At 43.2% G+C, this 11,654-nt stretch overlaps 1 protein-coding gene across 10 annotated transcripts in view; it reads left to right on the forward strand.

Annotated features, from left to right (window-relative positions):
* The window catches only part of CTBP1 (C-terminal binding protein 1), a 767,834-nt gene that overhangs the window by 648,233 nt on the left and 107,947 nt on the right, over window positions 1-11,654 (forward strand). For all 10 annotated transcript variants that reach the window (XM_073610943.1, XM_073610948.1, XM_073610950.1 and 7 more), the window contains one exon: window positions 5,699-5,853. In XM_073610943.1, the coding sequence (XP_073467044.1) occupies window positions 5,699-5,853 (155 nt within the window). The remainder of the gene's footprint in view (window positions 1-5,698; window positions 5,854-11,654) is intronic.

Below are 11,654 nucleotides of genomic sequence, written 5' to 3' on the forward strand. Positions count from 1 at the left end.
GCTAGTGTGCCCAGCATTTTATGGCACACTTACCTGGCAAGCCATCTCTTCCGGCACTGCGCTGTGAGTGCTTCTGTTGGCCACAGGTGCTGCAGTCTTCTCTTGGTCTTCTCTAGGTCTTCGTTCTGGGTTCTGACTCTTTGGCTGCTAGGTTGGTTGATGACACCACTCCCATGCGGAACGTTTTATAGTAGAAGTAAAAGAGGTCTGATGTTACCAGTGACACGCCTCCATCCCTAATAGTACAATAAAAACATAAGTACTGCCCTTTGGGACTTTATATGAGGTATGCACAATTGGCTGATGAAATTGACAAATATAAATGCAATGAAATATTTATTGCAGAAATAACGCATGAAAGAGGATCATAAACCAAGGCAAAGCTGAGACAATGTTGCACATGGTTGAAGATTACATTACATTTGAAATACATGAGTTTACATGACGTCTAGACCATCCAGCGCGTTTCGCGAGATGTGACTCGCTCTTCAGGGGCGGATGCATGTAGGATATATCTGGAAATGAATGACCAAAAAGGTAATGTAACACATAAATAAATGATGGAAAAATGGTGAGAGGGTTCTTGCAGAGAAAGCGAATACCCTATACTCACCAGTCGGCAAGGCCTATTGTTCACCGAGGATGGCAGCAATATATGCTTGGGAAGGGAGCTGAGGGAGCGGAGCCAACCCAAAAACACAACCAAGGAACAATGGGAAGGCATACATGGCATGGGTAGAGATAATGCGTTCAGGTGTCAACTATAATATATAATATGTATATCCTCAAACATTGCTAAATTGGCAAAATAATCATAAAGTATATAATGGAATGCATGTATAAACCAACCTGTTGCGATGGTCGGATAATAAGGCCAAGGAGGAATGTGTGCAGAACTGCAGATATGTGATAAGGAATGTCAGAAAAGGCAATCCGTAAAAGGAAAAGGGGAAATGTGAAAGTGTGATCATTTCTGCAATAAATATTTTATTGTATTTATATTTGTCAACTTCATCGGCCAATTGTGCATACCTCATATAAAGTCCCAAAGGGCGATACCTATATTTTTATTTATGGTAGAAGAAACATCTTGTGTCATAAAAATACTAGCTGCCAGCTCTTTTTTTTGTAATAGGTTTAATTCTGCTTTGACAAGACCCTGTCATCAAAAAAAAAAAAAAAAAAATTGCTAGTCTAAACAGAAAAATCTGGTGTTATTTAAATGCTTGCAGTGTTTTTCCTTTCTAGGAATTTATTCACTCGCAATGTGCTTGCTGGAAAAATTGACTAGTTAAATCCGCTCGCAGTCTGCTGGGGCCAGACATCACTTCTAAGATGGCAGCACTCAGCAGTCATCTCGGGCGGGGCTTTTGAATGCCTGTAAAATGACTTTTACACTTAAACGAGAAGTGTGGGTTTCCCTTATTTAAAAAAAAAAAAAAAATTGTACTCGCCTAGGTGGATACAGCATCAATCCATTGCTGCATCTGTCCCTTGCCGTCTGTACGCTGAGAACTGAGCGATCAAACATGGCTGATCGCTTGGTTTCCCCTCTGCTCTGAGCAGAGAGCAGTGACTGCCAGTCACTGACTCTCTCTGCTCCTCTAGTGCTCAGGGGATCGCTGAGAGCCTGAGCCAGCTACCAGTCCCAGGCTACTGGACGGATCTCAACTGGAATGTTGGGATCCATCCAGTGCCTGGACCAGCTTTAGCCTGCTGTCGGCTGAAAATGAGTCGCAGGAGTGCAGAATGAACTGCAATACTGCATTCCATAGGAGAAGTAGGGCCAAAAAAGCTTTGGCCCTACTTCTCCAAGAGTAACTCCACATTTGTTGAGAAAAAAAACATTCCCCTCTGGGTGATGTATGTACATTACACAGATTTGAACAAGCTTTGTTACAGGTTCCTACCTTTTGGTGTTCTGAAGAAATAGAGGTTTGTCTGTGTCCATGTGCAAAGTGAAAATATATAGGAGTGCATTTATAATTATCAGTTGGCTCTGAGGAAAATTGCAGGGTCTGCATCCCTTTTTAGATGGTATTTCCTATTGGGAGTATCTTGCCAAAAATATTTTTGTTGCAGGGGATGCCTGAAATCTAACTTGTATCTTAGTGTAGACTTCTGGGAAAATCAGTGGGCCAATCACACAAGCAGGAAATTATGTTCCTGGGGGGCGTTCTGTATACATTGTGTACAGAACACCTCCAGGTAGCCATATTGCATTTTACAGGAAATTACAGAGCTGCAGATTGAAAAGGAAAGGTATTTTTTTTTTCACAAGAAAGAAAAGGAAAGGTTTTTAATATTCATTTACAATATGACTTGTCGAAATTCTATATGCTATTTTTTTTTTGCAATTTTTTTTTTTTTTCACGAAAGTGAAGTTACCTATTTAAATAACATGCATAAAATACATACCGTATATACTCGAGTATAAGCCGAGTTTTTCAGCACTTTTTTTGTGCTGAAAATGCCCCCCTCGACTTATACTCGAGTCAAGCACTTTTCTGCAGCAGAGAATGACCTTTTCCGAACCAACTTTGGGGCCCCATATCTCTGGGCCACTTGGTGCTAGGAACCCCAATTTTGGTGTGCAATCCCAGTGGCCCCAATTTACGGGACCCCAAAGTCGGTTTGGAAAATCTCATTCTCTCTTGCAGAAAAGTGCTTGACATTTTCCGAACCGACTGTGGGGCCCTGTATCTCGGGGCCACTTAGTGCTAGGAACCCCAGCTTTGAGAGTATGAGGAAGCGCATTAGGGTCATGGAGTGGCCTAGTCAGTCTCCAGACCTTAAGGTGCCAGCGGACATTGGGTATAGTGGATCTCGAGTCCGCCGATCAGCTCTGGCTGTGCATAATCACAGCTGGAGTGAGCTGCCGGTGGCCTACACTTGCGCCTCATACCTACAAGTGCAGTATCACGTGTGAAGTGGTTAAAAGCAAACAACATTTTTAAGTACTTTTAAACAATATTCGTCAAGTCATTGGGTGTACTGAGAATTTTCATAGAAAAGTTTGTTCAAATATCTACTATTTTGAAGATTGAAGACCATGGGCAGCACAGCGGTGGTTAGCCCTTCAACCTGGCAGCACCACAGTCATTGGTTCGAATCCCAACCACGGCACTACCTGCCTGGAGTTTGCATGTTCTTCCTTTGCCTGTGTAGGTTTCCTCCCACACAGACCTGCAGGTAGGCTAATTGGCTCCTGTCTAAATTGGCCCTAGTAAATGTATGAATGTGAGTTGGGGATATTAAATTGTAAGCTCCTTGAGGGCAGGGACTGATGTGAATGTATAATATGTAAAGTGCTAGGTAAAATTGGCGCTATGGAAGTACCTGTAATTTTTAAATTCTGCAAGACTAGCCATACACATATACTTTCCAATAGATTCCTTCATCCATGGTGCCTGCTATCTTTGACTTCATCTACTTGGATGCAGTCACTCTTTGACCAACCATATTCCACCCAGCTCCTTCCATTTTTCAATTGAAGTTTGTTGAGCTGGGTGGTGTGGCGGAACCACCATGTCTTAATTTTCTTTTCTTTTTTTTTTTTTTTTTTTTTTTTTTTTTTTTTTGCATTCGGGGATGGTGTTGCCACTAAAAAGATTAAAGTTTTTTCGCCTCTTGCTAGAAGGCGCCATCAGAAGCGATCAGTGACTCTGGTAAATAGAGCAGACGTGGGAAAATGGCTTGTAGCAACATCTTGCAGAGAAGTGTCATGAAATCAGAACATTAACTGAAAGGTTGGGAAAGAAGGGGAAAAGTTCATGGAATTGGCCGGCATTCAAAAAAAAAAAAAAAGCGATGGGGCTGCGCCTGTGTTTTCTCCTGTGCGAGCTTGTTTCTGTTACATGTAACTGTACACTACGGCTTCACATCCGGAAACCAAATAACCTCAGCGGGCACTTTTATCAAATCTCTTCCTGCAGCCAAACAATTCCTGATATCACCGAGACCCTGTTCATGCCTGTGAATTGAACGGAATGTATTTTCATTGCGATATTAAGTTGCGCATTTGTATGGGTGTTATTTCAGTGTTGGTGCATTTTATACACTTGTGTTTGGGTGTTTTTTTCTGTACATTTCCTTTTTATATTGTAAAAAATAAATATTTAGAATGTATTAAATGACCAAAAAGTAGTTTTTTTTTTTTTTGTTTTTTTATATGAATGTTTGTCTGTAAAAATTAGTTTGCTCAGTTTTTGATGGGGGGGAGAGAGAACCTCCTGGCAGGTTTTAATGCTGTCTGCATTTGAGTGGTGGTTCTAGTTGGACCTACAGTGTGTTGGGTTTGGTAATAAAGTTGGATGAAAGTTGGTGTCATTTGTATGTGGCTTCTTGCTTTTCTGATGTCCGTGTCTTAAAGTGGTTGTAAACCACAGATCTAAAATATGAACAAAGCGTATCCTTCTATAGCAGGGATATGCAATTAGTGGACCTCCAGCTGTTGCAGAACTACAAGTCCCATGAGGCATCGCAAGACTGACAGCCACAAGCATGACGCCCAGAGGCAGAGGAATGATGGGACTTGTAGTTTTGCAACAGCTGGAGGTCCGCTAATTTCATATCCCTGCTCTATAGTGTGTACTTGTCTCAATCCAGAGCACGAAGTGTCCTTTTTTTTTTTTTTTTTGTCTGGGCTGCTTTGTTCCTCTGCTATCTGCATGAGATACTGCTGACAAGTTTTCCTGACACCAAGAGAAAAAAGGTGACAGTGGAGGGATCTCCAGCACACAGCCTGTGACTGACAGCCTCAGCTCTGTCCTTGTGTGCTTTGTAAAGGGGGTGTGTCCCTTTCCTCCAATCGACTCTCGGAGCTCTCCTCACTGAGCTCTGCAGTGTGTAACTTCAGCTCCCTGCCCCCTTTTGTTTTTTCTGACCGCTCAGACAAGCTTTGAAGACTGCAGATAAACGGGTACAAATTACGTAGGAGGATGTATATTTTTTTTTTTTCTTCTCTGTATCGCTTGAGACCAGTCACTTCACATATATGCGGCCGCGGGATCGTGCCTGGGGTCCGGTGCCTGCCTGTTCACCAGTTCAGGTGCGATTCAGGTCAGAATTTTTTGCCTGAATTTACACCTGAACTAGACCCAAACACGCACAGGACCCTTTTTCAATCTGCTCCGCGGCCGCCCCGGATATGTGTGAACCGGCTCCATTGAGTGTCGGTCACACTCGCCTGTCATGCCAATTGGATGTGGGGAAAACCACATCCAATTCGCATATATGTGGACCCAGCCTAAGGGTTTTCAACCACTTTAAGTTTGCCATATATGTCGTCTTTCTTTTTTTTTTTTTTTTTTTTTTCCAATTAGCCAGTGGGCAGATAAAAAAGCTGTATTCCTCTATTCACACATTTGAGGTCGATGGAGGAATCCTCCCCGCTGTGCTATTGTGTTCTGACAGCGGGGACCTTTCCTCTGTTGGAATTCAGTGACCTGCGCTGCAGCCGATTGGCAGCAGCGCTGATTGAAGGAATATTTTTCAACATTTCCGTTCAGCAGGGACTGGCTGAACTTCAATCCATCTATGGTCGTTCCCATTCTGGAGAAGTTGTTCTAATGATCGGCTTTCCTCAAGCTTGCTTGTTGCCTTTTCTAATAGCGCTCTGATTTATGTGGCTCTTCTGAGATTTTTTTTAAATCTTTTCCCCAATGTATTTACCTTTTTATTTTTCTTGTTTCCCTAGGCATTCGACCTCCCATTATGAATGGGCCCATGCATCCGCGGCCCCTCGTGGCCCTGCTAGATGGCAGGGATTGTACGGTAGAGATGCCCATTCTTAAGGATGTAGCCACGGTGGCGTTCTGTGATGCCCAGTCCACTCAAGAAATCCACGAGAAGGTAATTCAGAGCCTGCGTTCAGTGTGGTTTTTGTGAAGGAATTCAGTAAAAGTGACCTGTCAGGATAGGAATACGAAAGTTGTCATTGCTAACTTGCTCAGTGCATGTTCCAGGGCTGTTATCTTTTACTACCTGGCGTGGGCATAACTGGTGTCAGGACAATGCTTGTTCCAGGGTAGGGACTCTGCGAATGGTGAAACAAGTGTAACTTTGATAGTCCTGGAACTAGCGCCTTCACAAGCCCTTGGAGCAGCCATTCTCGACCAGGGTTCTTTGGAGCTCTAGGGTTCCTACAAAGGCTGCTAGGGGTTCCTCAAGCTGTCCTGTTTTGAAGGTGCCTGTATAGTTCCAGGACCAACACCCAGCATAATACCAATCATAATTTTAGGTGTTTGTAAAGGGGGCTTTCTCCCAATTTAACCACTTGCCTACCGGGCACTTGTACCTCTTCCTGCCCAGTCCAATTTTCAGCTTTCAGAGATGTCACACTTAGGCCTAATGTACGCGGGACGCTGAGGCAACCGCTTTTGAAGGTTTTTTTTTTTTTTTTTTGACCGATTGAAACCGGCGTTTAAAAACGCCCATTTAGCTGCGTTTGCATGTCGCGTTTAGCCACGTTTGCATCTATTTAAGATAACATCAGATCCTCCCAAATCACAAAAAACTGTATTTAACTATTTCAGCCATTCTGTGAGACCAGAGTGAGTAGCAGCAGCTGAGAGAGCAGCAGTGTACTTGTATCTACCTCAATGTCTGTGCTTTTACTATGGATCCTATAATGAGCATATGTGAGGAAATCAAAAAAGCCAGATATTAAATTTCCTGCAACTATGTTTGATCAAGTCGGGGGTCAAGCTCATTGGTGGGGTCATCTGGTACAAATATAACAACATATAGGTCAAATTTAAATTCTACTTTGGCTAACAGCAATTCTAGTGGTGTATTGGATTGGATCATGGGCTCATTAGGGGTATATAAATGGTCTATGAAGCATTGCAAGCAATTACAAGTTTTTGAAAAAACATTTAGTGGTTTTTCATCATTTGCTATAATTTTTAAGGTTTGTAATGTAAAAAAAATAGGGCACCTTTTAAAAAGTTTCTAAACTAAAACGTGGCTAAATGCGGTACCGGCGTTTAGCATCTGAAACGTCGGAGACTTTGGCGTCTGAACTCATTGTTTTGCCTTCAAAGAAAAGCCTCTAAACTCAACTGCCTAATGCCGCGTACACGCGGTCGGATTTTCCGACGGGAAATGTTCGATGTGAGCTTGTTGTCGGAAATCCGATCGTGTGTATGCTCCATCGAACATTTGCTGTCGGAATTTCCGCCAACAAATGTTTGATGTTTGGTAGGTTCTCAAATTTTCCGCCAACAAAACTTGTTGCCAGAAAGTCCGATCGTGTGTACACAAGTCTGTCGCACAAACGTTCATGCATTAGAACATATTGCATTGATGACAATGAGACCTGCTATATTCCTAATGCTTCTATAAGATAATTTTGCTGTTCTAGAATGTTGTCAAATATGTAAAAAAAAAAAAAAAAAAAAAAAAGTTCACGCATGCTCTGAATCAAGCAGAAGAGCCGCACTGGCTAGTGAACTTCCTTTTTCTCGGCTCGTCATACATGTTGTACGTCACTGCGTTCTCACATTCGGAATTTTTGGCCAACATTTGTGTGACTGTGTATGCAAATGTTGTTTGAGCCAACAACCTTCAACCTGTTGCCGGAAAATCCGATCGTGTGTACGCAGCATTAAAACGACATTAAAGGAACCTGTGTACATGGACACATAAGATAACATTGGTTGAGTTCAGGGGCAGCTGAAAAAAGCATCCAACTGCCTCTGAACGTCCGTTTACCAGCAGCCGTGTACATGAGGCCTTACAGTGACAATTGCGCGGTCATGGGAAACTGTATTTTTTTGCTAAATAAACAAAAAACAAACTTTTGAGAAAAATTATTTGCAATATCTTTTTTAACAAACTATGAAAAAATAAACAGGTCATTTTTCTCCTGCACTGGTGGCCACTGGTGGGCTGCCCTGTTAATCAGTGTAGATGTCCCTTTTACACAAGCTGGTTATCAGCTCTCCTCTCCTCATGCTGTCAACGTGAGGAAAGGCATGCCGATAACCGGCTCCTGTTTACATTGTGATTTGCTGTGATTGGACACAGTGGATCATGTGGTAAAAAGCCACTGACTGGAACTTTAGCTTAATCTGTGTTCAGCCGTGTCTGGGGGACACATCGATTAGAGTGCGCTGCAGTGGGCGCGATCACAGGAGGACGTCACGTGGTGCCCTCCCAGAACTGGACGACACTGCTATGGCCTTTATTCGTGTTGATGAGGGAATTTAGTCATTTTCTTTCCTTCTACCCCGTGATGAAATGAGAGAAAATTGCATAATCTATGGGCTGCCACTAAACTTACATCATGAGCTATCAGTAAATGCTGTATTACATGCTGTTTATACTTGCTTACAAAAAAACCTGGTTGGTCCTGCTGCTCTGTCTCCCCCTTTTGTTCATGTCCCCAATTCCACTAGGGTTTTTGCAGTTGTGGCAACTCTGCACATGCTCAGTTTTCAGTGAGTTTCTATGCTGAGCATTTCCTCCCTATCACATCTGAGCAGCCCATGTGACTATAGTCGCACATGTGGGTGTATACACAATGGTAAATGACAGCCCACTCCCTCCGTCCTCCATACACACTAACCAGCTAAACACAATAGGGGTGGGATGTTACATGTAGGTTAATGGAGGCTTCACCTCCCTCTTATTCTAAGACACAGGTTGGAGGGGCGTGAGACAGCCTGTGACTGCCGAAAATCTGCCCACATCATGTCAAAAATAATAGATTTCATTTCAAATGCATATTTTTGACTATTTAAAACAGTTTATGAATATTTATTTTATTTTTACTGTGTGCTGTTTTTTTTTGTTTTTTGATTTTTTGAACATGTGACCAGCAGCAGAGGTCTAGAAGCTGCTCCTGCTTATGTTTCCCTGCAGACAGGCTGGGAAAGAGCTGGGTCATGTGACGGCTGCAATTTTAATTAGGAAAAAGCTATAGAGGTTTTTCTTTTTTTATTAAAACGATTACAGTTCCATCATCCATATACAGAAATGGAAGGGACAGTGTAATGTTTAGTATCACTTTAGGTATACAGTTACATGGGCAGCCAGGGGTGCATGGTTTACTGAGTTCAGAGGTGGCTAAAACACTACCTCTGGATGCAGCAACACTCTGTGCTGTGACCGCATACAACCCGCCAATTACCTGTGGTCAAAAAGTGTTCTGCTTCCATTGACCTGCTTCAAGCACCATGACACTTAAGTGCGAACAGGCACCTTTGAATATAATTGGAATCTCGATGCTGAGCGTTGAAGTGCTTCAGAAAATGTACTTGAAATTGCTCACTTGTGAATGCAGTTTGGGGTACTAACACTTAAACACTGTATCTGAAAACAAAAAAAAATCGATTCATCAATGAATCCAGATCTGCATTATTGTGTGTCTTTTATATCTGCCTGGGGCTCGCCTTTTAATATTTCAAGTCTCTGATGTGGAACAAATGTACAAATCAGGATTTCTGACTTTTTCCTGACTTTCCTCCTCTGCCTACTTGTTCCAGGTCAGTGATTCAAATTATTGAAGGCGGAGGGTCATCTTGACTGTCAGCAGGCATTCTCAGGAGGTAGACAGTTGCAGCTCCTTGTATTTTTTTTTTTTTTTCTCCTAAGGCCCCTTGCACATGGGCTGTGTAGCTGCAGTGCTCCCCTCCCAGAGTTTTTAGGCCTGGTTCACACCTATGCATTTTTTTAGCGCATTTTCAGTTTTGCAGAAACACACTACAGTCCATTTAACATGGCTTCCTATGGGTCATGTTCACATCTGTGCATTTTATGGAAAGGGCCAGGGACTTTTTTCAGGTTTTTGGTTCCATAGACTTCAGTGGATCAAAAAGTGTACAGTAAAACCTGGGATTGCGAGCATAATTCGTTCCGAAAGCATGCTTGTAATCCAAAGCACTTGTATGTCAAAGCAAATTTCCCCATAAGAAATAATGGAAGCTCAGATGATTCGTTCCACAACCATTTATTCATAAGTCCTTCAGTTTATAGCCCATATAAAAAGATTATAGCAGTGATAGGTTGTGTAACCATAAAATGTCCATCCACAAGGGGATTAGAAGCAAAATCCAGCAAGAGCTACAGAGTATAAAAGAGATGAGAGGCGCCTCTAAGTGTAGCAATATGGTTACATTTAATGAAGGTCCAACATTTAGCAACTCACATGGTTGATGATTAAGAGGTACATTTAAGTATGCAGGCATCCGGGGTAAAGCTGTCCGCATAGACCGTCCTCCACACCACCGCTCTCACCGCTGTCAGTCTGCAATCATGACCGGGAAGACTACCCTGCAGTAGAGCAGGGTAGTACTTCAATGTGCCTGTTTTAATCCTCAACCATGTGAGTTGCAAAATGTTGTACCTTCATTAAATGTAACCATATTGCTACACTTGGAGGCGCCTCTCTTCTCATTTATACTCTGTTGTGACATGATGCTACTTGTATATCTAGACATCGCTTGTATATCAAGTCAAAATTTGTTTAAACATTTTGCTTGTCTTGCAAAACCCTCTCAAACCAAGTTACTCTCAAACCAAGGTTTTACTGTATTGAAAAATGCACCCGGAATATGCAAACTGCAACCTACATAGGTGTGAACCAGGCCTTCATGCACCCGTGAGAGACAGTTGCCGCATTCAGCCCCATTGCAGGCAGTCTGTCAGTCTATGGCAGGCTGCAACTAGATGGGGCTGTACCTAGTGGACCTGGGTTTCGGGCCCTGTGCATTCAGAGATGAAGGTCGGGGACACAGGTCCTCTAACTTGGACGGGGCTGGGGAGGGACACGCTGCAGCTTGGACAGTCCCATGTGCATGGGGTCTAATGCATTCCCTTTTTTTTCCTGCATTGGTATAAGATACAAACTGCATGCAGATAGCACCTCGCCCAGGATCCAACCCAAGAGCCTGTGCATCCAGACAAAACCGCTAACCGCCACTTCTTGAAATGAGCAAGGACACTTCTTGGTCTGAACGTGAACGCTACCTGCTATTTTCGCATCTGACTGGGCCCTGCTCCAGCTCATTACATGCTGGAATACCATGTTGCTCGGACCTTGCCAAAACTCAGCGTTGCGCGCCTCCGGTTAAAGGGGGCCCGTTAATTTGCAAGGAGCATGGCCCGCCTAGAGGTGCTGATTTGGCAAAATGTCTAAGGCTCTGGCTGCTGTGAGAGCATGTAAGTATAATTGCATTGATTCCTCTCTCGCGCTCTCTCCCTCTTGTCATTCCGATTTCTCCGCGTTCCTTAAGCCCAGCGTGAAAGCAGGACGAATGAATGTCAGCGGGCAGCAAGATGACAAAGAAACATATCTTGCCGCAAAGAAACGTTTTGTCCGGGGCTGTGTAGGAATACGACCAGCACTAATTAAAAGAACGAGGGCAGTTTTTTAAGGCCTCGGAATGGAGTGTTCTTTAGTAAGCTGTGGAATATAACAAAACCTAGAATTCTGCTGTATACAGGAGGGGGGGGGGGGGGGAAATGTACCGCCGAAATGAAAGCTATCCATCGCGTGTGACTGCGCCTTTTGTTTATAGCCTTAATTAACCGCTTGTTTGAATAAGGCTTCTTATTGTGGCTGGGAAATGGACTGCTGGGTTTTAATTTCCGGCTCCACCCGACTCTGCTTGGCACATTTGTTCCATCTACGCGGGCAGTCATTGATT

This window comes from Aquarana catesbeiana, linkage group LG01, assembly GCF_042186555.1.
Source record: "Aquarana catesbeiana isolate 2022-GZ linkage group LG01, ASM4218655v1, whole genome shotgun sequence".
In the NCBI taxonomy this organism is placed as follows: domain Eukaryota; kingdom Metazoa; phylum Chordata; class Amphibia; order Anura; family Ranidae; genus Aquarana; species Aquarana catesbeiana.